Genomic DNA, 24633 nt, shown 5'->3' with positions numbered 1-24633 from the left:
AAAAAAAAAAAAAAAAAAAAACCTTAAACTCTTCCCCTCCAATAAGACAGTGGCCATGCCCTGGATCATTGGGAATGAAGGGCGTTGCTTTCTGTGGATAATCTGCTAGGTGAGGAGGAGGGCAATCGAATCAGCCAGGGCAGAAATGTGCTCTCTCAGTAGGAGAGTGAGCTAAAACATGAAAGGCTAAAGAGAAAATGAAATGGAGAGAATGATAGAGGAAAGAGACTGACTGAGATGGAGGCTTGCTCAGGGTGCAGTCATTCTTATCTGTGGAAACTGCTTGTGTTTCCTGAGCTGCCTGGGCAGGTTAGCAGGCCAAATGCCTTCCATAGCCTCATTAAAATGAGCAAACACAGGATATCTGTGTTTTTCTAACCTATCTTAGTCTGACCAGAACTCAGTAGTTATTTTAGAAAAAACAATCAGAAAATGTTTCATATTCATTTACTGTGTTTCTTATGTCAAGGATACAGCGTTCCTGATGGCTGTACTGTGTGGAGGTCCATGCTCTGTCCCCTCCTCACTGTTTGAAGCCTCTTGGTGGCTGTTTAGTCTAACAGCAGCTCCTGACTGATGTGAACGGTTTTTCAACTGTGAATCCTAACTCCACCCCACTCCTCACTCTGTAGATTACCTCCCTCCCATTTTCTTACAAACTGGTGTTCTTCTAATTCTGGTTCAATGACCTGCACAGTTTCTGGTTTGTTTGTTTGGTTGGTTTTGTTTTTTTTCGAGACAGGGTTTCTCTGTGTAGCTCTGGCTGTCCTGGAACTCACTTAGTAGACCAGGCTGGCCTGGAACTCAGAAATCCGCCTGCCTCTGCCTCCCAAGTGCTGGCATTAAAGGTGTGTGCCGCCACCACCCGCTGTTTGTTTGTTTTTGTTGTTGTTTTTTGTTTGTTTTTTTCTCTTCACTGCCTTCTTAGTTCTTCTTACTACCTTTGTTAGCTTTCTGTTACTATGACAAAATGCCCAAGGCTAGGTACTTTATAAAGAAAGGAGATGTATTTATTTTGCCTCGTCTCTTCAGCCTCTGACTAGTCACATAGATGAGCTCCAGGTTTAAGACCAAGTCTCACAAAATAAAGAGGAAACAGATTATTGAATATACCAAAAGTCAAGCTCTGTTCTCTACATATGTGTACACACATGCACTTGTACACACATGCAGTTGTACACACATTTGTTCAGAGATATGACTATATGCATATGTACTTCAAATGAATAAAGTTCAAAGTCATCCTGCGTTTTATAGGGAGTGTGTAGTCAGCCTGGATTAGGGATTATGTGTCAAAAAACAAAACAAACAAACAAAAACCTAAGTACACATAGGAGGATCTCAGTCATGAAGTCCAGTGTGAAAAGGAAAGAATGAGCAGAGCTATTACTGCTCAGACCTGGCTTTGAAGGTATCCCCAGGTCCCAGTGCTGGGAGCTTCGGTACCAGTGTATTCACGAGAGAATTGGAGGAGTCTGTTAAAAGCAGAAAGTCACTGAAGGATTCTCCTCAGAAATGATTAGTGCAGCTTTCCCAGAGTCTCTTAAGGGTTACTAATAGGGCTGGAGAGATGGCTCAGCAGTTGAGAGCACTGACTGCTCTTCCAGAGGTCCTGAGTTCAAAATCGAAGCAAGCACATGGTGGCTCACAACCATCTGTAATGAGATCTGATGCCCTCTTCTGGTGTGTCTGAAGACAGCAACAGTGTATTCATACATAAAAAATAAATTTTTTAAAAAAAGAGTTACTATTATCAAAGGGAAGATTGAGCTTGGGGGGCAGGGATGGGGGTTGTCGCTCTTGTGCCTGTAACCTCAAGTCTTGAGAGACTGAGGCAGGATGATCATCATGAGTTCAGAACCAGACTGGGCTGTGTAGAGAATTAATTCTAAGCTTCTCTGGTTTCCCTTCACTCTGTTCAACTCTAGAAATCTCAGTCTCTGTCTTGTTTGTTGTCCAACAATAAAATACTTTCTGTTTTGCAGATTCTTGCAACCATGGAAAGGCTAGAGAAAGTAAACAGCTTTCAGGAATTTGTTCAGATATTCAGCCAGTTTGGAAACGAAATGGTGGAGTTTGCATATCTAACAGGAGACAGACAAAATGTATGTACTTATCACTTTGAGATGTCTTCACATAAAGTCAGACTTTTACTTTGGGTGAAAATGTGATCTTTTAATCAATGAACTGACTTCTCCATTCACTACAGCTGTGACCTTGTTCCTAAGAACACATGACATTGTTCCATTTGCATTGATTATATTGTTAGGTATTTAATATACATGATTTTTAATATTCAATGCACCCCTACAAATTGAGTGTTGCAATTGGTGGTTTTTATGTAAGAAAACCAAACCTGCTGGGCAGTAGTGGTGCATGCCTTTAATCCCAGCACTTAGGAGGCAGAAGCAGGTTGATTTCTGAGTTCAAGGCCAGCCTGGTCTACAGAGTGAGTTCCAGGACAGCCAGGGCTACACAGAGAAACCCTGTCTCAAAAAACAAACAAACAAAAAAAAAGGGCTGGAGAGATGGCTCAGAGGTTAAGAGCACTGACTGCTCTTCTGAAGGTCCTGAATTCAAATCCCAGCAACCACATGGTGGCTCACAACCACCCATAATGAGATCTGACACCCTCTTCTGGTGTGTCTGAAGACAGCTACAGTGTACTTATATATAATAAATAAATAAATCTTTTTTTTAAAAAAAAAGAAAGGAAGAAAAAAAGGAAAGAAAAGAAAACTAAACCTGAGGTGAAGGGATTTTTTTCTAAGGTCACTCTGCTAATGGACGAAGTTTGGTTAAATCTATTCCTAAAGCCGGTCAGTCTTCAACCGCAACTTGATGTCTGTGTTTTGGGACCTGCTCCCCAATTCAGACCAGCACTTCTAAGTCTGAGGAGGTGGACAACCACAACATGTCCGGAATAATTTTTTTCCAGTTGGGGTGTTTGCTTATGAATCCACCAGGTTCTACCTGTGGTACTGAGATGCCTCTGGGAGCTTTTCCCGTTGCAGCTACAGTTGGGAGATAGACATGGGCCTGGAAAATGGCAGGCTGGGGACTACTATTTGTCTCTAAAAATGCTGAATGTAGATGGCTGAGCCGGTAAAGGCACTTGCCTGATTTTAATCCACATTGTCCACATGGTAGAAGGAAAAGACTGACTACTGCAAATTGTCCTCTGATCCCCACATGGGTGCTTTGGCACATGTATACCCATGCATGCGTGTGAGCACACATGGATATACACAGACAGACGTACACACATACTCACATGTGCACTTGTGCACAAAATCAACAAAGAGTATAATACAAATCTTTAAGAGCCACCTGTGTGGCACCTTGTCTGTGCTCTGTCCTGAAGCCATTGCTCTTTTATACTCTGTTTCATTTCTTTTTCTTTTTCTCTCACCATCCTCTGTCTTCACCCCCTCCACTTTTCCCTATAAAGATTATTAGTATAAAGTATTTTTATGACAGTTTATCATCTAACATTTCCTGGATCAGTTGGGCGAATGTGGCATGACTCAGATTCCAAAGCCCATGTAGCTTTTTTGACTGTTTCCTGCTGGCCACACCACTGGGAAACTTCCACTGTTATTTTGATTTGTAGTTAAAATCTGGTATGGAGCCAGGATGGTGGCTCACTCCTGTAATCCTAGCCCTTGGAATTCTTCCTCTTCTTCTTTAAATGGAGTTTTGAATGTTTATTTATTTATTTAGAGACAGGGTTTCTCTATGTAGTTTTGGCTGTCTTGGAACTTGCTGTTTAGACCAGGCTGGCCTTGAACTCACAAAGATCTGCCTGCCTCTGCCTCCTAAGAGGTGGGAAGATGTGGGCTACCACTGCCCTGCTCAACACTTGAGATTTTAAGATAGGAGGATCACTCTGAGTTTAAGGTCAAACTAGGCAACCTAGTACCTTCCGGGATAGTCTGTGCTACACTGTAAGACCCTATGTCAAAAATCAAAACAGAAAATAAAACTGCTCTGGAGAATATTGGTATAGGAATAATTCTACCAAGTCTAGTAAGGCTATGGTCGAATCTTTTAGAACTTGTGGACTTTGGCTGAAGTTCCTGGCTGGCCTAGAACTGACTGTGTAGGTCAGGCTGTCTTCAAACTCATAGAGATTCTTCTGCTTCTGCTTCCCCAGTGTGGGATTAAAGGCATGCACTAGCACACTGGCAGAAGTACCTTTTAAATTTAACTTGTCAGATATAGGGCAGTAGGCATTTTCCCACTGGGGTATTTGCTAACTGCTTTGCCCGGGTCATAAGACTTGTTAGTATTTGCATCAAGAGTTCAAGCCCTTTCTTCCTTAATTTGGTCAGAATATGCTGAACATGGCCATCATCCAGCTTCTTCTTCATACCAGCAGACTCTCATAACTTCTTTACTGGACATGGGGATATGACAGTACATACGCCAAAGCCTCTGCCCCTGGACCTTCTGCTTTAGAGGGTGTGGGAGGAGACAGACAGTAACACAGACACATGGACTGCGGGTCAGTGACCTCAGAGAGTAAAACCGTGGGTGAAGGGTGTGACTATTTTCACCGAAGCACAGATGGTTCAGGAAACATTCTCAGCTCCTTTTTGAACGGTGTGACTAGCCTTTTGAACATTATTATTGATGACTGAATGGCTTTTCAAAAGATCGAGTTGCTTGTATGATCTTAGACTACCCAGTGATTTGATTTCATCTCTAGGATTTGAAAGATGAGAAGAAAAAGGCCAGAATGGCCGTGGCGAGGGCCGTACTTGAAAAGGGCACGATGATGCTCCTCACAGCCTCAAAGGTAAGACCTTTCGGTGTCACCCACATCAGTCAGTGGTGAAAAAAAGCTGGGCAAGAGCATCCGATGCGGGAGTTTTCCAGTTCCGTTTCATCTGTTCTTTTTCTTATGCTGAGGGCTAAACTCCGTACCTAGTGCCTGCTAAGCATGTACTCCACCAGTGAGCCTCACCCCAGCCCTCTGGTATTTTTGAAGAGATGAAAATGTAACTTAGAACCAAGTGGGATCTGTTACTATGATCAGGAATGCTGGCCTTCCTTCCCCAGCTCCTACATCCGAGCCTGCTTTGATTCAGCAGCTAAGCAGGAGAGAGTGGATGGAGTACTGTGAACAGAGTTGCCAGGCACAGCCACTCCCGCAGGCTTGGCAGGCCACATAATCTAGTAAGAGCCGGGCAAGGCAGGCTTGGTTAAGCAGAAGCGGTAGAGTGTGCAGAATGATTCATTGGTTTCTCCCATGAATTCACGGCCTCTCCTTTCTATTTCTACTTTTATAAAATGATGTGCCAGGAATGCCTGTTTCCAAGCAGCAATTGGTCCATTTCAGGGATGAGCTGGTAAATGGCTCCATATGAGTTTGTAGAGAATTGCTTTTTTTTCTGCAAGTATTTACTGATGTGCTGGGATTAGCCAAGCCACAAAAGCAGAGGCAGAATGCTCTGTTCGGATCTAGAACCTGGAGTCTGTCTCGATTTACATCACGTTTTAAAAGTGAAAGGCACAGTCACTGCTATCTGGCACCTAGTCCAGTTTCCCCCATTCCTTTCTGGTTCTTTCTTGTGTGAGGCGGCACTGTATGAGACATTTTTAATTGGTGATAAAGGCCTCGGTTGATTGATAAAGGCCTCGGTTTCCCCATCACTGTAATTAAGATGAACGTACTGTTGATGTTTGAAGATGCAGCTTTGCTCTCTGGTCACTCACTTAACCTTCCTGTCACTTTTACTCATCCTGCTTCCACACTAGTGAGGAGAGGCGGCTGGGGGAGCCAGGGGCCCAGGAGACTTGGGTAAAGAACCATTTTTACTAGCATGGCATGTTCTTTGTATGATTTTTAATGTGTTATAGTACAAGTTGTTATTAAAATAAAACCCACAACTGTTCTGAAGACGTGTCTCAGGCATCCCAGCTGTGAGTCAGCCCACAAAAACAAAGAAGGAGTGTTTGACCGGATGAGAGTGGCCTTGGGGAAGGTCATCGAGGTCGCAACTGACTGCAGACTCAGTGGAGAGGCCGACACCTCAGCTGTTGGCATTTTTACTGGGATTAAAGAGTTGAAGGTAAGAATAAAGAGTAGGTTTGACTTGTTTTCCTTTCTCATTTAAGAGAGCGTCATTAGGTATAGTGTCCATATGTTGCATAATGATTTAGAGTGTGGTTCATCTCGGGGCTGGAGAGATGGCTCAGTGGTTGAGAGTGCTGGATGCTTTCCAAGGGTACCAAAGTTAGGTTCCTAGTACCTATGTCAGATGGCTCACAACTGCATGTAACCCCAGGGAATCTGATACACTCCTAGTTTCCCTGGTATCCATACTCATGTGCTCCTCCCCCTCCTGCATCTTGTACCATACACATAATTTAAAAAAATTAGAGTAGCATTTCACAGAAAGCAATATATCTCAGAGGGTGGAAGGATGGCTCAGTGGTTGAGAGCATGGGCTGCTCTTGGAGAGCACTTGCTATCACCTCCATGGTGGCTCACAGCTGTCTGTAACTGCAGTCCCAGAGCATCTGATGCCCTGTGCTGGCCTCCATAGGCACATGGACACATATGTACATACAGGCAAGTCACTTATACACATATTTTTTAAACAACAAACAAACAAACATTCCTTTAATGTAATGCCACTCTGTGGAAGCCTAACAGTGAGCAATACAGGCTCAGGGTTGTGTTGACAGACAACACAGGTCTTTGTTTATAGCAGCAACCCTGTATAGCTCTTGGTTTAGATAGACTCCTCCATGTAGAACCATCTGTGATGATTATGAGCAGTATACAGTTTCTGCTGGGATCCCTGCTCTTCCTGTCTGATAGGGTCCACACATCGAGTCTGAGCAATATTATAGCTCTACAGTAAATTCTACTAACATTTGGAGTGCCCACTCTTTGCCAGTTCAATCCAAGCACTTTCAAAGTGTGGACTCCTGGAATCCTCACCAGCGCCGTTGCCATTCTCTTCAGGATGCTGTTAGGGGGACCAAGAGACAGACATGAGATGGACTTGCTGCCTCAGTACCAGAGCTGAGATTCTTTTTTTAAAGATTTATTTATTTATTTTGTGTATATGAGCACACCATTGCTCTCTTCAGATACACCAGAAGAGAGCATCAGATCCCATTACAGATGGTTGTGAGCCACCATGTGGTTGCTGAGAATTGAACTCAGGATCTCTGGAAGAGCAGTTGGTGCTCTTAACCACTGATCCATCTCTCCAGCCCAAGAGCTGAGATTTGATGCCAGGAATCAAGGTATCAAATTGTCTTCTCATCAAAAGGGCCCTATGGCATTATCTAATACAGTGCCCTTATTTTCAAGATGGGAAAACCAAGGCCCTGCAAAGTTACCTAATATGCTAAGGGTTACATACCCACTAAAAGGCCTGGCTGAGATGGGCGTCATATTCTTTCTGTCTCACTGCACCTTGACCTTGTATAAAGGCTGAGGTCAGAAGAGGGAGTGAAAGAAAGCAGTGGAGAGAATTGTTCTCTATGCTGACCATTGCCTAAGGAGGTGCTGCCACCATGGGACCCATCTATGTTGCTCAGGCTGATCTCAAACTGCAATCCTCCTGCCTCAGCCTATGACTGCTAGCATTACAGGCATGGAACACTATGCCTGCCTTGATACCAGTTTCTTTTTGATGGAGAAAATAATCTGTAGAGAGAAATTGAATACTTTCCTCTGTTCTTCACTCTTTGTGAATAAGTGGCTATGTCTATGTAATCAGTTCAATAGCCTTAAAAAGACCAGTATAACTTCATTAAGTTGTTGTTTAAAAACACACACACACACACACACACACACACACACACACACACACGCAGACACAAACACATTGGGTCTAAACCAAACAGTAAAAATCAGTAACATAAATGATGTGAGTTGCACATGATTAACTTTTAGGTTTCAATTATTTAAAATCTCAGTCGTCATTGTCTGTTTCTTATGTACTATCCATGTCATTTTTAAAGATTTTATTATTACATTCAGCACACCTTCCCACTTGAGTGTGAACCTCCTTGGGATTTTGCCTGAGCAGTTTTTTAGCAGCAGATGCTTCACCCTGAGGCTGGCTTGTTGTTTATGTTCAATTCTCCACACTGGTACCTTTACTGCCTTAGTATTCTCTGATCTCCTGGGAAGGTCATTAGATTAACAGCTCTTGAAACAAGGCCTTGCATAGCCATTGATGACTCCTGACCAAGGTGCCCTTCCAGGCGACTGGAGATTATAGTGACCATTGGATGCAGGCTGCAGTTGTCCTAAGCGTTGCTGGCACATCTCAGGACGGTGTTAGAACTTGTAGCCCGTTTTAGGGATACTTACACGGATGCACGCTTCTTTGCTCTCAGTTGAATATTGAAGCTCTTCGGGAGAATGTTTACTTCGAGTCCAAAGAGAACCTTTCTGCTGCCTTGGAGGTCATCTTGGAGCATGTGGAGGACTTCACCGATTCTGCCTACACCAGCCACGAGCACAGGGAACGCATCTTGGAGCTGTCTACTCAGGCGAGGACAGAGCTGCAGCAGTTCGTTTCCGTGTGGATGCAAGCTGTAAGAACTATGCTCATTAAAGTAAATCTTAGGCAGTAGCTTTTCACCTAATGATTAGAGAGATGTGGAAGAACTATGGATTCGGTCAGTGCATGACAAGCATGCCTTGTCCCTTTACGCCAGCCATGACAGTGGGCAAACCTATGCTCACAGCACATGCTGTGCTCAGGCTGCTGATTCTCCTCTTGGCCAGGCTGCAGTCTGTGCCATCACCACCACCTGTAGTTCCCCTGTTCTCCCCATTCTTCTGCCAGGCTCACTTCTGGAAAATCCCCCTCCCAAATGCTTCTTTAGTGCAGAGAGCCAAGGGATGAATCTTTTGGAGGTCTTTGAGACATGAGTTTGCTGCTGGTGCCATTCTGCTGTGCACTGTTTAACTCTGAGCACAGCTGATTTACAGACTTGTTTCAGAACGCCTGTTGAAGTCTAGATGTCATACAAATGAGGGTATAGACCCAGCTGTTGGATAAAAGTCTAACCCTCTCAAACAGACTCCCGGACTACAGCAGCCAGCAGCCACTTAAGAGGCCTGGGTCGCAAACTCTCAACATGGGAGACTGGTCAAGCTGGGCGGGTGGAAACTACAGAGGTGTTATAAGAGAAAGTTTGTCTCAAGTCTTATAGTAGTAAATTGCAGAAAGGGGGTTGCAGGGACAGAGGTCCAAGGCATGTCTTGGCACCTTATATAAAGAGTAGAGAGAAAGCACGGGTTTCAGGGGTATTTCCTTGGCATTCCTACAGCACACATTGTCTGGGAGTCTTGCCCTAATAGAATGCTGTAAGAGTTGTGAGCAGTGCTTTGCCTTTGAATTGTGTATGTGCCCTGCAGTATGAAGAGGAGCTTGCTTTAGTGATGGCTCCTAGGCTCAACACAAACTACTGAGTTTCTTCTGATGAAATACTCAGGTTGGAGATGGGATTTTATTACTACCAGCTCCACATCCTCCACACTTCACACATTCCTAAGCATTTGGCTCTCTGCTTCTGTGTGCCACAAGTGCTCTCTCTTATTTTTCTGACAGTTGTAACTCAATGCCTTTCCCCTGCCGGGTGCCAGAACTCTACTCTGTCCACTTTGACTTTATAGTATAGAAAAATTCAGGAGGAGGTGGGACAAGGACACAAAGAAGCCATCTTAAGTTTCTTGATAGATCTCATGCTGAGGGCACTACAGAGAGTAAAGTTAGAACTGGGAAAGGCCTAGAGAAGGCTCCCAGAAGGCATTGGGACTGATGCCCATCTGCTGACCAAGAGACTTGAATACCTGTGACTTGCATTGTCTCAGCAGGAAAGGTAGACCTTAAACACAGAAACTCAAACCCATAAGTATGCGGTTCTGAGCTACAATAAGTACTTGGAGAGAAAGAGTAGGAGAGGAAGAAGCCTGGCTTAGACTGAATGACCTGAGGGGTTCCCTGAGAAGGAAAGGCTTGTGTAGCTCCTTAGAGAGAAATAGAATTTTGGTATTCAGCTATGCTAAAAACAAAAGCGTGGACATTTAGGCAAAAACTAGAAGAGATTAATTTTAGACCCAAATATTAAAGATAATTTGGTTCTGAAAATTCACTTGTTTATAGTCACTGGAAAATATAATGAAATAACTAAAATTCTATTTTCTACTGTAACCTTAAAAAGGTACATTGAAGAAATAGTTCTACCAGGTCTGGGAATGTACCTCAGTGGTAGAGCACTTGGCTTTATGAGTAGCACCACAAAAAGAAACAAGAACACTTTTATTATCATCAAATGGTATTAAAATGCACTACAATTTATAATGACAATTTGATTAGAAGTAACAGATTAAAACAGTAAAGTGACCTACGTGTATACTTCTCAAAATTCCAGCAAAGCAGGAAGACAAAGAGCGCCGCCGAGGAGCTGGAACTCACTGTTCTGAAGATCGGCCAGAGCCTCGACGAGCTGAGAAAAGAAGTAAGGAGTTTGACTTGTAGCCCACGCTGTAGGGTGTGTGCCAAGGGCACGTGCAGCAGTGTGTCCTACATAATGCTTGGCTTTCCCTGTGGCCATTAGTGTGAAGTCACCACTCACTGACACTATTACTCTCAAAGCTCACACAGGAGCAGGCATAGCAGCCTCATTCACAGTAGCTGGGAACCGATAGGCACCTTGAGATAGCTCTACCAAATACTACCCAGAACCACAGCGATGAGATGACTCACAGGCCGCACCGCATACTGAGTGAGGAACCCAGGGAGAGAAGACTGAGCAGACATGTGCTTTGACTTTACAAAGCAGTTGTAGGTAAGGAAGCACTAAATCTCTCAGCAGGAATCAGATCAGTGGCTTCATGGGATCCAGACATTTGAGGTGTTTACTGCAAAGGGGCCTAGGTGGCCTTTCTGAATACATGGAGATGTTTGAAACATCGACTCTAGAGTTCTATGACTTACATGTCTGCAAAACTCATTAAACTGTACCTTTAACGTGGGAGCATTTTGCGTATAAATTATACCTCATTGAAGTCAAAGTTGATTTTTTTTTTTTTTAAAACATCCTTGAGTTGAGGAAATTTCCTTGTTCTGGAAGGAAAATGTACTCACCCATGACTGACTTGGGCACTCAGAATCTCAAGTCCTGAGGTCACTTCTCCGTCAGGCTTGCTCATACTGCTCCACAGCCTGACTGGAGACAGACTGCACATGTATGTGTAGGATGTGTACTGTTTTCTGTCTGTGTCCCACAGCTGGGCAGCAACACTGCCTCTGTGCCTGCAAAGCCTCAATGCTTGCTGTCTGGCCCTTTGTGCAGATGTCCAAGCCCTGGTTTATTCTCAGTGAAAGAACCTGAAGGTTCCGTCCAGAGTTGGTGTCTCATTTTCCATGTGGCTGTAGGACTGCTCTACGATCTCCTAGCACCCCAACCCTGATACGACTTATGGAGCACAGGATCTCTCTCCTTTGCCATTCTTTGCTGTGGCTGCTGATACTGATTTTTGCCAGGCTGAGGTACAAAGAAGAAGTTGGGGGAGGACAGTTTTCTGTGACCTGTGACCTTATGTGTCACAGTCTGGAACCAGTTTTTGTTGTTGTTTTTGGAGGTCTGGGAATGGAGCCTTATGTATATTAGGGGAATCCTCTACCATTGAGCTATAGTCCAGTGACAGACACGGTCACACTATGGATTCATATGTATTCTGGGGAAGTACCCTACCACTGAGGTATATCCCAGTGACAGACGCAGTCACACCATGGCTTTGTACTATAGAATAGTATACTGACTTTCTCTCTAATGGATGTTTTTTAGAGTTTTTTTTTTTTTTTTTTTTTTTTAGAAGTTGTGTCCCTATACTTCAATACTGCAACTCTCATGTCAAGCTGTCCCTCTCAGACCCTCCTCCCAAAACCTTTCCTCACCCTTATCTCTGCTTTGTTTATTTCTTTGTATTTCTGAAGCAGGTCCAAGTCTCAGGAGAGTGAAATTGGGTTCTGGATATTTGTTTTCACACTGTATGTGGGTGGTCGTGTTTCACATTTTAACCAGAGACTGACAGATCTAGTAAGACCTCCTTTAAGCTTCCTGTTAAACGTAGAAGGATGTGATTTCCCCGGCAGTTTGATTTCCTCATATTAAGATTTAATTAAATGTTGACCTGCTGAGCTGTGAGACCCTTGGACATAGGTGACTTCCCTGCAGGCTTCCTTTCCTTACCACATCAGCCTTAGACTTTTAACCTAAGGGTGTGAAAAGCTGTCCTTGGACAGTACAAGCAGGAACAGAGTATTTGTTCTGACTTCTTCCTCTTTTGTTGCTAATGAGTTGTCCTCACGACCTTCCAAAGAGCTAGAAGACCTTGGCAAGTCACTCAGCCACTGTGGACAAGTTGCACAAAGGCATTGTGTTAGATCTTCTCTAAGACCCTGCTGGTTGAATTAGGTCCTTTACATTCCCTCCGTGACACACGGGAAAGGAGCTTAGCGCCTTTTTGGCTGTGATTATTCTGACTTGTTTGAAACATGCAGACAGCTCCGCTATTTATTTTATACAAAGTCCTACCCTGTCATTTGAATTGACATCCAGCTACTTCCATGAGAAAAGAAATCGATTCTTTCTACCAGGCTTTTTCATAGTCAGGTTTTCTTTAATGCTTTTATTAAAACCTATTTTTTTTTTTGGACAAATCCCAAACCACTTGCCATGTAATTTACACACACACACACACACACACACACACACACACACACACACACACACACAGAGGGAGACAGAGACAGACAGACAGAAACAGAGATTTCGACTTGAGCTGTCCAGAGACAGCTACTATGAGTTATAGCTGAAAGTGAGGCCCACCCGTGGCAAACACAGCATAAGGACTATGTTACCCTTCATGTGCTGTTTCTGCCAGAAACCAGAGCACAGAGTTATGGAGTGCACACCCAGAGTGTTCCTTCCTGAGCTGGTGCTGGCTCTGGCTTGTCCAGGTGTCACATTAGTCCTGTTATGACACAGAGCTTTTTTTTTTTAACTCTTAATTTTTATTAGATATTTTCTTTATTTACATTTCAAATTTTATCCCCTTTCCTCATTTCCCCTCCGAAAACCCCCAATCCCATCCCCCCTCCCCCTGCTCACTAACCCACTTACTCTTGCTTCCCTGTCCTGGCATTCTCCTATACTGGGGCATCAAGCTTTCATGAGACCAAGGGCCTCTCCTTTCATTAACATCCCACAAGGCCATCCTCTGCTGCTTATACGGCTAGAGCCATGAGTCCTACCCTGTGTACTCTTTGGTTGGTGGTTTAGTCCCTGGGAGCTCTGGAGGTACTGGTTAGTTCATATTGTTGTTCCTCCTATGGGGCTGCAAACCCTTCAGCTCCTTGGGTCCTTTCTCTACCTCCTTCACTGGGGACCCTGTGCTCAGTCCAATGGATGGCTGTGAGCATCCACTTCTGTATTTGTTCGGCACTGGTAGAACCTCTCAGGAGACTATATCAGGAGCTATATCAGGCTCCTGTCAGCAAGCATTTGATGGCATCCACAATAGTGTCTGCGTTTGGTGACTGTATTTGGGATGGATCCCCAGGTGGACAGTCACTGGATGGCCTTTCCTTCAACATAGGTCTTTAATAAGATTTTACTCAGTACCTCATTGGCTCTCACGGTGATGCTTTTTCAGAAATGAATTAAAATGATATTTTTACCCTACTGTTGCCTTTTGTTTTTTTTTTTTTTCTTTATTTATTCAATACTGGCAATTATATTCAGGCCTTGATTGAGCTCTATTACTGTCCCCTAAAACCTGTTTAATGATATAGGCCTCTATTAGATATCACTTATAGTAGTCTGAACACTAAAATTTTTTTAACATTGAAACTTTTTGTCTATGGCTGTTTTGCCTTCATGTATATCTAGACACCAAGTGTATGCTTAGTATTTGAAGAGGCCAGAAGAAGGTGTCAGATCCCCTGGGACTAGATTTACAAGTGGTTGTGTGCTACCATGTGGCTGCTGGGAATCAAACCCAGAACCTCTGGAAGAGCAGACAACCCTTTTCATAGCTGAGCCATCTCTCCAGACCTTGAGCTGTAAACTCCTAATTCTGTTCCACTTCTCACCATCTTTGTTGATAGCAGAAACATGTTCAACAGGGAGAGAAGCTGTGTGGGAGAGGCCTGGCTGGCAGAGCTCCTGCGCCACTGAGTGGCCAGGGCTCGTTCTCCTCATACCCCGTGGTTAGGAGGATTTACATGCTTTCCTGTGGCTCAGGCCTCCTCCTGGGACCACGGCTGCTGCACCTCAGCACTTTGGGGGTTCACTTCTGTAGTTAGTGAGGCTCTTCTTGGGTGCTGGGTCATGAACGTTTTGTCTCTTTTCCTGCTCTGATTCCTTTCACTGACTTCCTCAGCTCCATTGTACAGCCATGCAGCTGGCAGCCGACCTGTTAAAATTCCATGCTGATCATGTGGTTTTAAAAGCATTAAAAGTTACTGGAGTAGAAGGAAATTTGGAAGCTTTGGCTGAGTATGCCTGTAAACTCTCTGAGCAGAAAGAACAGCTTGTTGAGGTGAGTAATAGATTTGCTTATTAAACAAATTGTGGTTCACCCTATGAAAACAAAATTATGGAGAGAATACTAACACATGTTTTTGACTAACCTACCTATCTGAGCATTACCCTGTCTTCTCTTTGGAATCTGTACAGTATAACACACACCTGCTCTGTTCTGACAATAGTTTAGCCTCTAAAACAAACCAATAAAATGTCCTAGAAGTATAAACTCCATTTTTAAGTACCCTTTTCTTTGCCTTCTCAGACTATACTCTGGGGTACAGTGGAGTAATGCTGTTTCTGCTTGAGACTGAAGCTGGGATGCTGTGACAAGTGCTGAGCAGAAGAGCTGGGTTCAATGTCACATAGACAGTCATTGGGGAGCCTGTGATAACAAAGCCAGGGCAAGCTAACAGGGAGGCAGAACCTGGAAGTGTGTGCACGGGGCATGTTGATGGCCCAGGGTGACCAGTAAACATGTAAGGAAGAACTTTCTTTTTCTTCCCCCTGTCCAAACACAGCCATGCAAACCCAAGCTAGCCACCAAGGCAGAAAGCTGAGCGCAGAGGGAGGAGGACAGTGAGGAGACACACAGTGCCTACCTGAACCGCTCCTACTCTGTCCCAACCCAGGGAGTCACCTGGCACTTGTTTGTTTGATTCCAGCTGATCTTAAACTCATTGAAAATGGTACCATGTATCTGCTAGTTTACAAAAAGAAGAAGAGGAAGAAGGAGAAGAAGAAGAAGAAGAAGAAGAAGAAGAAGAAGAAGAAGAAGAAGAAGAAGAAGGAGGAGGAGGAGGAGGAGGAGGAGGAAGAGAAGAAGAAGAAGAAGAAGAAGAAGAAGAAGAAGAAGAAGAAGAAGAAGAAGAAGAAGAAGAAGAAGAAGAAGAAGAAGTGTGGGGGTGGCTGGAGAGATGACTCAGTGGTTAAGAGCACTCTGACTGCTCTTCCAGAGGTCCTGAGTTCAACTCCCAGCAACCACATGGTGGCTCAAAACCATCTGTAATGCATACAGTTCCCTCTTCTGGTGTGTCTAAAGGCAGCTACTGTACTCATATGCATACATGAATAAATATATCTTTAAAAAAAAAGAAGAGGCCGGGTGGTGGTGACACACACCTTTAATCCTGGAACTTGGGAGGCAGAGGCAGGTGGATTTCTGAGTTCAAGGCCAACCTGGTCTGCAGAGTGAGTTCCAGGACAGCCAGGGCTATACAGAGAAACCCTGTCTCAAAAAACCAAAAAAAAAAAAATAATAATAATAAAAAAATAAATAAAAATAAAAAAAGAAAAAGAAAAAGATAAAGAAAAAAGGAGAAGAAAGAAAAGAAAAATAAACAGAAAAATCCTTAATCATGCATGTATGTGTGAGATCTGTCTTGGCCATTGTGTCTCAGTTAGGGTTTCTATTGCTGTGTAGAGACACCATGACCATGGCAACTCTTATAAGGACTACATTTAATTAGGGGTGGCTTACAGTTTCAGAGGTTTAGTCCATTATCATCATGGTGGGAAGCATGGAAGCATCCAGGCAGACATGGTGCTGGAGAAGGAGCTGAGAGTTTTACCTCTTGATCCACAGGCAGCAGGGAGAGACTGAAACACAGGAGGCCTGGCTTGAGCTTCTGAGACTTCAAAGCCCGCCCCCAGAGACACACTTCCTCTAACAGTGCTACACCTACTCCAACAAGGCCACACCTTCCAATAGTGCCAGTCTCTATGAGCCTATGGGGCCATTTCATTCCAACTACCACACAGTGTATACAAATACAGTCTTCATATTATCATATACCCTGCTCAACAATTCTAAAGGTCATCGATGCTACTATTGAGCCTGGCTTCCTCTCCTTTACTTGTCTACACAGCAGCCTGGAAATCTCTAGGGAACATTCTCAAAGTGGCTATTTATTTCCTTTGTTTAATAGACTTGCTTCTGCTCTTTGTAGAAACCAATTATGGCTGTGGAAAAACTAACTTTAGGAAACCTATAACAAACCTTTTAAACTGTAAAACAAAATCAAAACGTTTCCTTTTTAAGTCTCATGATGATGTTTACTAATTTTCTCTAAAGGAGGCTTTCTGCTTCTTTATAACCAGCCTGCCTAATCCATTGCTATCTCCAAGAAGAAAGGTGTGTGCATATATTATTGGTCCTGAGGAAAAGTCTCAGCCCTGAGAGAACTGCAGCTTGTGATACTAGGCAGTTTAGCAGCAGGGCCCTAGAGGCAGATGCAGCAATGCATGCGCTAAGCTAGACCTTTCAAAGGTTCCCTGTGGTTCTCACGACTCGTGACCGCCTTGCCTCAGTCAGATAGGGAACAGAAACAGTATGCTCTGCCCATGTTTATTCCTGCTTTGGTCCTCAGTCATGTACAGATTCATTTTTAGGTTTGAAAACCTAAATCAGATGGGAAGGATGAGGGTGTGGAAGGTGACCTGTAGACATGTTTTCTTCCAGACGTGTCGATTGTTGCGGCATGTATCCGGCACAGAACCCCTTGAGATAACATGCATACATGCAGAGGAGACATTTCAGGTGACCGGCCAACAGGTATGGAAATGACATGTTTTTTTCCTCTATGTTGTATGTTATTTGACTGTGTAGCAGACTGTGAGGAAACAAGCAGAAAGGTTTGCATCAGTGAAGGCCAGATCTTCGGAGAGAAAGGACACTGGAAGTTGGTTGCTAATGTACTGGAACATGGCTGACATTCCTTTGGGTCATCTGGTTTTTCTGCCAAAATTTCACTGAAATGTTAGATTATATCTACTTTAAATAAAGCTGTTTATAATGCAGGTCACTTTAATATATTTGCAAAGAAAGAGATCAGTATGTAACAAGCCACAAAATACAGTTCAGTTTAATAATTCTTGAGGACATTGATTTAAAAAACAAAGCAGGAGAAAACAAACAAACAAACAAACAAACAAACAAACAAAGCAGGGCAAGCTAGAAGGCTCAGTGCTGAAGTGACTGCTGAGCAGCCAATGACATCCCCAGGACCCAGGTGGTGGAAACAGAGAGCCAACCAGCAGGGTGCTCTCCAACCTCCACAGACACACCAACCTGTGTGTGTGTGTGTGTGTGTGTGGTGTGCACACACAATACACGCACACATAGCATTAGTAAATAAAAATATACAAGCAAAAAACAATGTTTCTGGTCATGCTACTTTATAAACAAGATTCTGTTAGATGCAGAATAATTATCTCAGTTAGGCAGATAACACATTATGCTATTAAAATACTGACTGATAACCAGAAGTGGCAGTGTAAAAATTCATGAGTAAGGACCTAATGTCCAGGATGATCCCTAGGGCTGAGACTTTAAAGATCACATGCATGCTTCTGGTGCCCATTTAGATCATTTCTGCTGCTGAAACATTGACGTTGCATCCATCTAGCAAAATCGCTAAGGAAAACCTGGATGTGTTTTGTGAAGCTTGGGAATCCCAGATTAGTGATATGGCAACGCTGCTAAGAGAAATCAGTGATGTGTTTGAAGGAAGACGAGGTGAGAAACTGTCCATTTATTGAAGCATATTACTTCAGCTTTTAGTTATGTATGTATCTATGGATATGTAGTAATATAACTGGATTAGTGCTTTGTTTTGTTTACAATGTCAAGACTTCGATACAAAATTAATTAACTTATTATAGCCCAGGTGGGTTATTTTTGTAATAAAATATCTCCCATAGAAATGACAAAATTATTGTTTTGTTCTTTTTGTTCTTATATTGATTAATAGCTAATCAATAAAATGCATTAGACTTGTAGATTGGCATTTCCTACTGAAATCAAGCTAGCTTTTTGTTTCTTTTGTATTTTTTAAATTTTAGTACAAAAGCTCTTGTAAAATACAGAAAGTCTCTGATTAGTTATATTGAATTCATAATGAAATGAATGTAATTATTTGACTTTTGAAATGCCTTCCTTCTGCTTGGGTGGAATCTCTTTCCTTGATGACTACATAAACTTGAGATATTGCCTGTGGTGGGTAAGTTCATTGCTGTTTGTATAACATGTAAGGTAGTCCTGTATGGTATATGGGAAGGCATGGTTATTACACTTTATGTCGGTGTCAACTGGCAGTTTTGTTTATGGTCTATCATCGTGCTTTATTTTTATGTGTCTGTTTCTATGTATAGATTTTTCCTTTGGATGACTTTCGTTAGTGTTAAAATGTTAAAAATAAAATGTTATTTAATGTCATAACATTCAATTAAATATTTTATTAGAGATGAGTATTTAAATATTTATTGTTAAAAATAGGATAAATGTTGACTTAAAAATTAGGGAATGCTATATTGCTCTTCTTCCATGTCCCTGGGCCAGCAAGTGACCTTCATCTGAAAGTAGAGTGAGTCTCAGTTTCTCTCCTGGTGCTGATCCCTTGACCGAGGCCCTGAACCGCCTTTCTCTGTATGTCTAGGATCCTCACAGTTCTATGTTGTGGTGTTTGACCAACCCTGCGCACGATCTGTCTTTTCTCTCTTTTATTTGCCTAAAAAAGAATTTAGAATAACCTTTATCCCTCTTGTGCTGGGCCAAAGGTCCAGTAGAAATTAGAATGTTAAAAGAACTCAAAGGGCCAGGCAGTGGTGGCACACACCTTTAATCCCAGCACTTGGGAGGCAGAGGCAGGTGGATTTCTGAGTTCAAGGCCAGCCTGGTCTACAGAGTGAGTTCTAGGACAGCCAGGGCTATATAGAGAAACCCTGTCTCAAAATAACAACAACAACAAAAAGAACTCAAAGGACACATTGAAGTAGGATGACAAACATGTCATTCAGAGGTACACAACCATAACAATGCAGCCATACAGACAGCAGCTGCTGTCTATTGGGAATTTACTGTGGTAAATGCCAGATGTGTATTTTATCACATTTAATCTTCTTAGTAACCCACGAGGTAGATAATATCTTTGGAGTTTATTAATGGTGAAGTAGAAGTTTAAAAAAGTTAGTATGTCAGTGCCTGCAGTGAGGGAGGAGCCAAGAGCCGAGAGCCAGGAGTGACTCTAGGGATGACATTTTCTTAGCCTCTCACAGTTAAACTCTACCCTGGCTCTAGTGGATCTTAAAGGGAACGAGTGAGTTCTGGCAAACGCTCACAAGTCTGCTCCAATCTCTCTTTCCAAATCCACTTCAGAAGCTTGCTGAGATCTCCTGTCCTAGGCAGAAGCCTGGATCCTTGGTTTAGTTTTCTACTTAGTAGCTGAGGGTAGCCTGTCTTCCTGAAGAGATCACAATTGTATCTAACTCTCTGTTAAGAATGGAGTCCTGCACATACTACCCAGCCCTTTGAGTTGCCTTTTCTTTGGACATCATGCTTGCAATGTGTTTTAGGTTTGTTTTTGAGTTTGTTTGTTGTACCATTATGTGACCTTGGCTCAGTCCTTTCACATTGTTCCCAAAATATCATCATTTCATGGGCTGGAATATAGTTTGCTTAGTAGACTGTTTGCCTAGGATGCATGACACCCTGGGTTCCAACCCTGACTGAGCATTGCATAATGGGTTTGTGATGGTGCCTGCTTGTAAATCAGTACACAGGAGATGGAGGCAGGAGGATTAGGGCTCAGGGTCATCCTGGGCTACAAGGTGAGTTGGAGGTCAGCTGAGCTACATGAGGCTTTGTCTTAAAAAATAATGTACCTGGTGGTGGTGGCACATGCCTTTAATCCCAGCACTTGGGAGGCAGAGGCAGGCGGATTTCTGAGTTCGAGGCCAGCCTAGTCTACAGAGTGAGTTCCAGGACAGCCGGGTCTACACAGAGAAACCCTGTCTCGAAAAACCAAAACAAACAAACAAACAAACAAACAAACAAAAAAACCCCAAAACTACTACTAATAATGTTATCATGTCAATCTAAAGTCAGTATTGTACTATAGCTTAGTACACCCCATTTTCCTTGAAAAGAAGATGTCTGTCAGCCCAACTGGGGTGCTGACATGACCTCCAAGCCTGATGGCCAAGAAGAAGGATTCCTATAAATTCCCACTGGTTCCCACAAGTTGTCCCCTAACCTGAGTGCATATATCCATGTATGTACACTCACATGTAGATAAATGCTTTTTTAAAAAAGGGAGGAAGAAAGAAAGAAAGAAAGAAAGGAAGGAAGAAAGAAAGAGAGAAAGAAGGAAGAAAAAGAAGCAATTACTGCTGGGCTGTAGTTCAGTTGTATGGTTCATGCTTTGTTTATGCTAGGCCCTGGGTTTACTCCCTAATACACAAGGAAAAACAACAAATCAAAAACAGTGGAAAACTTCAGTGATTGCTTTTCAAATCTTCTTTAAAAATTTATACTCATTTATTTTATTTTCTTACAACTACAGTACTTATTAAATACTGATGGTCACTAAATGTCTTAGGGTTTCTATTGCTGGGCTAAATACTGTGACCAAAAGTAACCTGTATCAAATTGACCAAAAACAAATCCAACCAGGGCACTCAAAGAATCGGCTTTTGTTTTTTCACCACTAAAATGTTAATGCTAAGCTGGCATGGGAATCATGGAGTTTGAGGCCAGCCTGGTCTACAAAGCAAGATTCAGGACTGCCAAGGCTGTTATATAAAGAAACCCTGTTTTGAGAAACCTATGATAGGGCTGGAGAGATGGCTCAGTGGTTAAGAGCACCAGCTGCTCTTCCAGAGGTCCTGAGTTCAATCTCAGCAACCACATGGTGGCTCACAACCATCTATGAGATATGATGTTCTCTTCTGGTGTATAGGAATACACCAATGTAAGCAAACATTGTAACATAGTAAATAAATAAAACCTTAAAGAAAGGGAAAAACCTATGATGACGATGATGATATGTTAATGTTAAGTGTATTTGGAAAGTAGCAACATAGGTGAAAGTGGCTTTCTAATTCTGATTCTTTATGCTATTTGTTTTGTTTTTAAATTTATTTCAAAAATCTTAAATTCACATACTAGCTTTATAAAACAAAATAATTATCTATTGTAAACTGATCTGCAAGCCAGAAAAATGACAGAGTAGGGGGTGAACTGGACCTTGCAGGCTGCCTGTCTGCCCTGTAATCAACTTCATGTTACCTGTCCACTCCCAGCCCTCAACCTGTGTGCTTCACTTCCTTCTCCTGTCTTGCCCACTGGGATTGTCCTGGGATTTCCGCAAGTAAGAGGACTGTATGGTAGTTGGAGATGATGGGGTTTGGCATACAGAGGTTGGGAAGAACAACTGATACTGGTCCTGATTCGAGGATTCTGGTTTGGGGAGCCCAGGCTGCTATAAGAACCGCTCTGATTGAGGCTGCCTGGAAATGGAAGTTAATCCCACTGACATATTTACTTTTCATTTTCCCTTTACTTGAGTGTGAGCTCTGGCATTGTAGGTGCCTTAGAGATGCAGGTGTTGATAGTGTTCATGTCTGCAAACCAAGTTATGCTGTAATGTCCGAGTCACATATAATTGACAATCTAGATTAATTAATGTAACCTTCTTGTTTGCTATTGTAAAGTTAAATGTAAGTAATAAAACTGTATCAGTAGAAAGTTTTAAGTGCTGTATGTTATTTGTAGGAGAGAAGCATGACCATCTTTCACTCCCAAAGCCCATGGTAAGTACAGGAGCTCTGCATGCTTCAGATGCCTGTCTCCAGAATTTAACTTACACTCCCTTTATCTATTGCTACTACCCACCCACTCCCCCAGCAACAGGGAAAACCTAGGATAGTGCATGTCCACTCTTCAGAGTCACTGCTCCGGGCAGCAGCCTGCATGTGACCTGTACTCCTAGTATTTGTGCCTGGCTTTGCGGGCTCAGAGAATACGGAATCTGTGAAGTGGCAAGTGGCTTTCTTTTCCATATTTCTGTTGGAATTATTTTCTGTATATTAACACATTGCCAGTCTTGCCCACACCTCTGATCCTAGGATTTGGGAGCAGAGGCAGGCAGGGCACTATGAATTTAGAGGACAGCCTGGTCAAAATAACAGTGCAGGCTAGATAGTGAGACCCCGACTCAAAAAAAAAAGTATGCTTTACCTAGGCAAAAACATGCCCATGAGAAAGACAATAAAGGGTAATAAATTAGTTGGAGAGTGGTATGAAGGTTCCTTTTAGGAACTAAAGTTTCTCTCTTTTGGCTGATAGCCTTTTATCATCCTGTTACTCATGCAGCCTTGTGTAACCTCAGCAATTTATTTGTAGATAACATTATGACATTTATAATTACGGATATGGTACAGGCCCAGTTATCAGGAGGACTAGTGTCTTACAGCAGTCAAGTGCCCTGATACCCCGGCTTGAGAAGTTTGTGTGGGGAAACAACAAACAAACAAAACCTGGCTGAAGAAGTAACTTCTCAGAGAGAAGAAATCATGGTGGCTGATGAGAGGGAAAGGCTTAAGACTACACCCAGCAGGAAATTATGACCATTTCCCCAGTCACAAGAGAGGAGCACTCTGGTGTGTGATTACAGCAGGTGGAAACATACAGATGCATTAGGTCATCAATGCCCCTGATCACTTCCTGTTGGCTTGGTGTTGTATTGGACGCTGGGTGGCAAAGGTGCTGAATGATGAAGGAGTTGAAAAATACCTTATGTGTTGCAGATTTCTGTTGCCTAGAACTGTCCGGTCCAAATTTGATGATGATGATGATGATGATGATGATGATGATGATGATGATGATGATGATGATGATGATAAAAATAAAAGTGATTCATTGCCTCAATGAAAAAGACATATGTAATTAAAAATTTGGGTAGCTGTACAAAGAAAAAGTACTTTGCAAAGTTGATTTTGTATCATATTTTGTTCCCAGTGAGTCCTAAGCATCACTTTACCACTTGGCAACAGTCTATGGGAAACTTTTTAGCCTCTTTGTCATCTTAAATCTTCAAAATCTGGGGTATATTTCACACATATAACATCCTAACTAGACTGCCCACATTGTGGCTAATAGCTGCTATATTTGATAGTACATAGTTAATCTTATATAAAAAGGAAATAAAGAGAAGAGAGAAATTAATAATTATTAATAGTTACTCGTGATGAGGGTATGGTGAGTATCCAAACACAGTAACAAGAGTAACAAAAGTAACCGGAGTAAGGGGAGTAACAGGAGTCACGGAGTAACAGGAGTAACAGGAGTCATGGAGTAAGGGGAGTAAGGGGAGTAATAGGAGTCACGGAGTAAGGGGAGTAATGGGAGTAATGGAGTAAGGGGACTAACAGGAGAAAGAACCTAGACATGTCTAGGAACAGTAATGACAACAGGAATAATGCTGTAGGGAAGCGATCCTCAGATCAATCCTGAGAGTTTCAGAAGGACGAGGGACCACCCAGATGCCTTAGTGGCTAAGAGTGCATGCTGCTCTTACTGAGGACTTGAGGCTGGTTCCCATCACCCATGGAGGGCAGCTCACTACCCTCTAGAACTGCGGCCCAAGAGTAACAGACACCCTCTTCAGGGCACTGTGGGCACTTACATCCATACCATGATTTCAAACTGAATATAGGTAGAAGAAAAACAAGGACGAGACCAAAAAAAACCATTTTGAGAAATAGTTATCTGTGCCTTAATCTATCACCAATACTGTTTTGGTAGTATACGTTTTATCTTATTTTTTCATTTTCATCCACCTTGAATCCAATAAATGACAATAGTTAATATATTGCTTCATTTAATCAAATAAAGATAGGTTGGTTGTTTTAGATGCTGTATGTTGGGCCTCTTATAAAACAGTTTTGGATAAGAAAAGTCATCATACAGCAGGGCATGAAGTGCATACCTGCAGCACTTGGTAACCTGAGGCAGGAGGATCATGAATTTGATGTCAATCTGTAAGACAGATTCCCCAAAGCAGACAAACAACAAGAAGAGGGAGTGCTCCTGCTGTGAGGGAGTGCTGCTGCTGTGAGGGAGTGCTCCTGCTGAGAGGGGGTGCAGCTGCTCTGAGGAGTGCTCCTGCTCTGAGGGAGTGCTCCTGCTGAGAGGGAGTGTAGCTGCTCTGAGGGAGTGCTCCTGCTGTGAGGGAGTGCTGCTGCTGTGAGGGAGTGCTCCTGCTGAGAGGGGGTGCA

General features: G+C 42.8%; 1 protein-coding gene across 3 annotated transcripts in view; it reads left to right on the top strand.

Moving 5' to 3' along the window:
* The window catches only part of Ctnnal1 (catenin alpha like 1), a 58316-nt gene that overhangs the window by 23958 nt on the left and 9725 nt on the right, over window positions 1-24633 (top strand). For all 3 annotated transcript variants that reach the window (XM_031377448.1, XM_031377446.1, XM_031377447.1), the window contains exons 4-12: window positions 1986-2105; window positions 4712-4801; window positions 5907-6077; window positions 8371-8571; window positions 10417-10503; window positions 14435-14593; window positions 17039-17131; window positions 17944-18094; window positions 22130-22167. In XM_031377448.1, the coding sequence (XP_031233308.1) occupies window positions 1986-2105; window positions 4712-4801; window positions 5907-6077; window positions 8371-8571; window positions 10417-10503; window positions 14435-14593; window positions 17039-17131; window positions 17944-18094; window positions 22130-22167 (1110 nt within the window). The remainder of the gene's footprint in view (window positions 1-1985; window positions 2106-4711; window positions 4802-5906; window positions 6078-8370; window positions 8572-10416; window positions 10504-14434; window positions 14594-17038; window positions 17132-17943; window positions 18095-22129; window positions 22168-24633) is intronic.

The sequence above is a fragment of the Mastomys coucha genome, unplaced genomic scaffold, assembly GCF_008632895.1.
Source record: "Mastomys coucha isolate ucsf_1 unplaced genomic scaffold, UCSF_Mcou_1 pScaffold18, whole genome shotgun sequence".
Classification (NCBI taxonomy): Eukaryota; Metazoa; Chordata; class Mammalia; order Rodentia; family Muridae; genus Mastomys; species Mastomys coucha.
The sequence above is the reverse complement of the archived record's forward strand: the minus strand, read 5'-3'. Positions and strand labels throughout refer to the sequence as shown.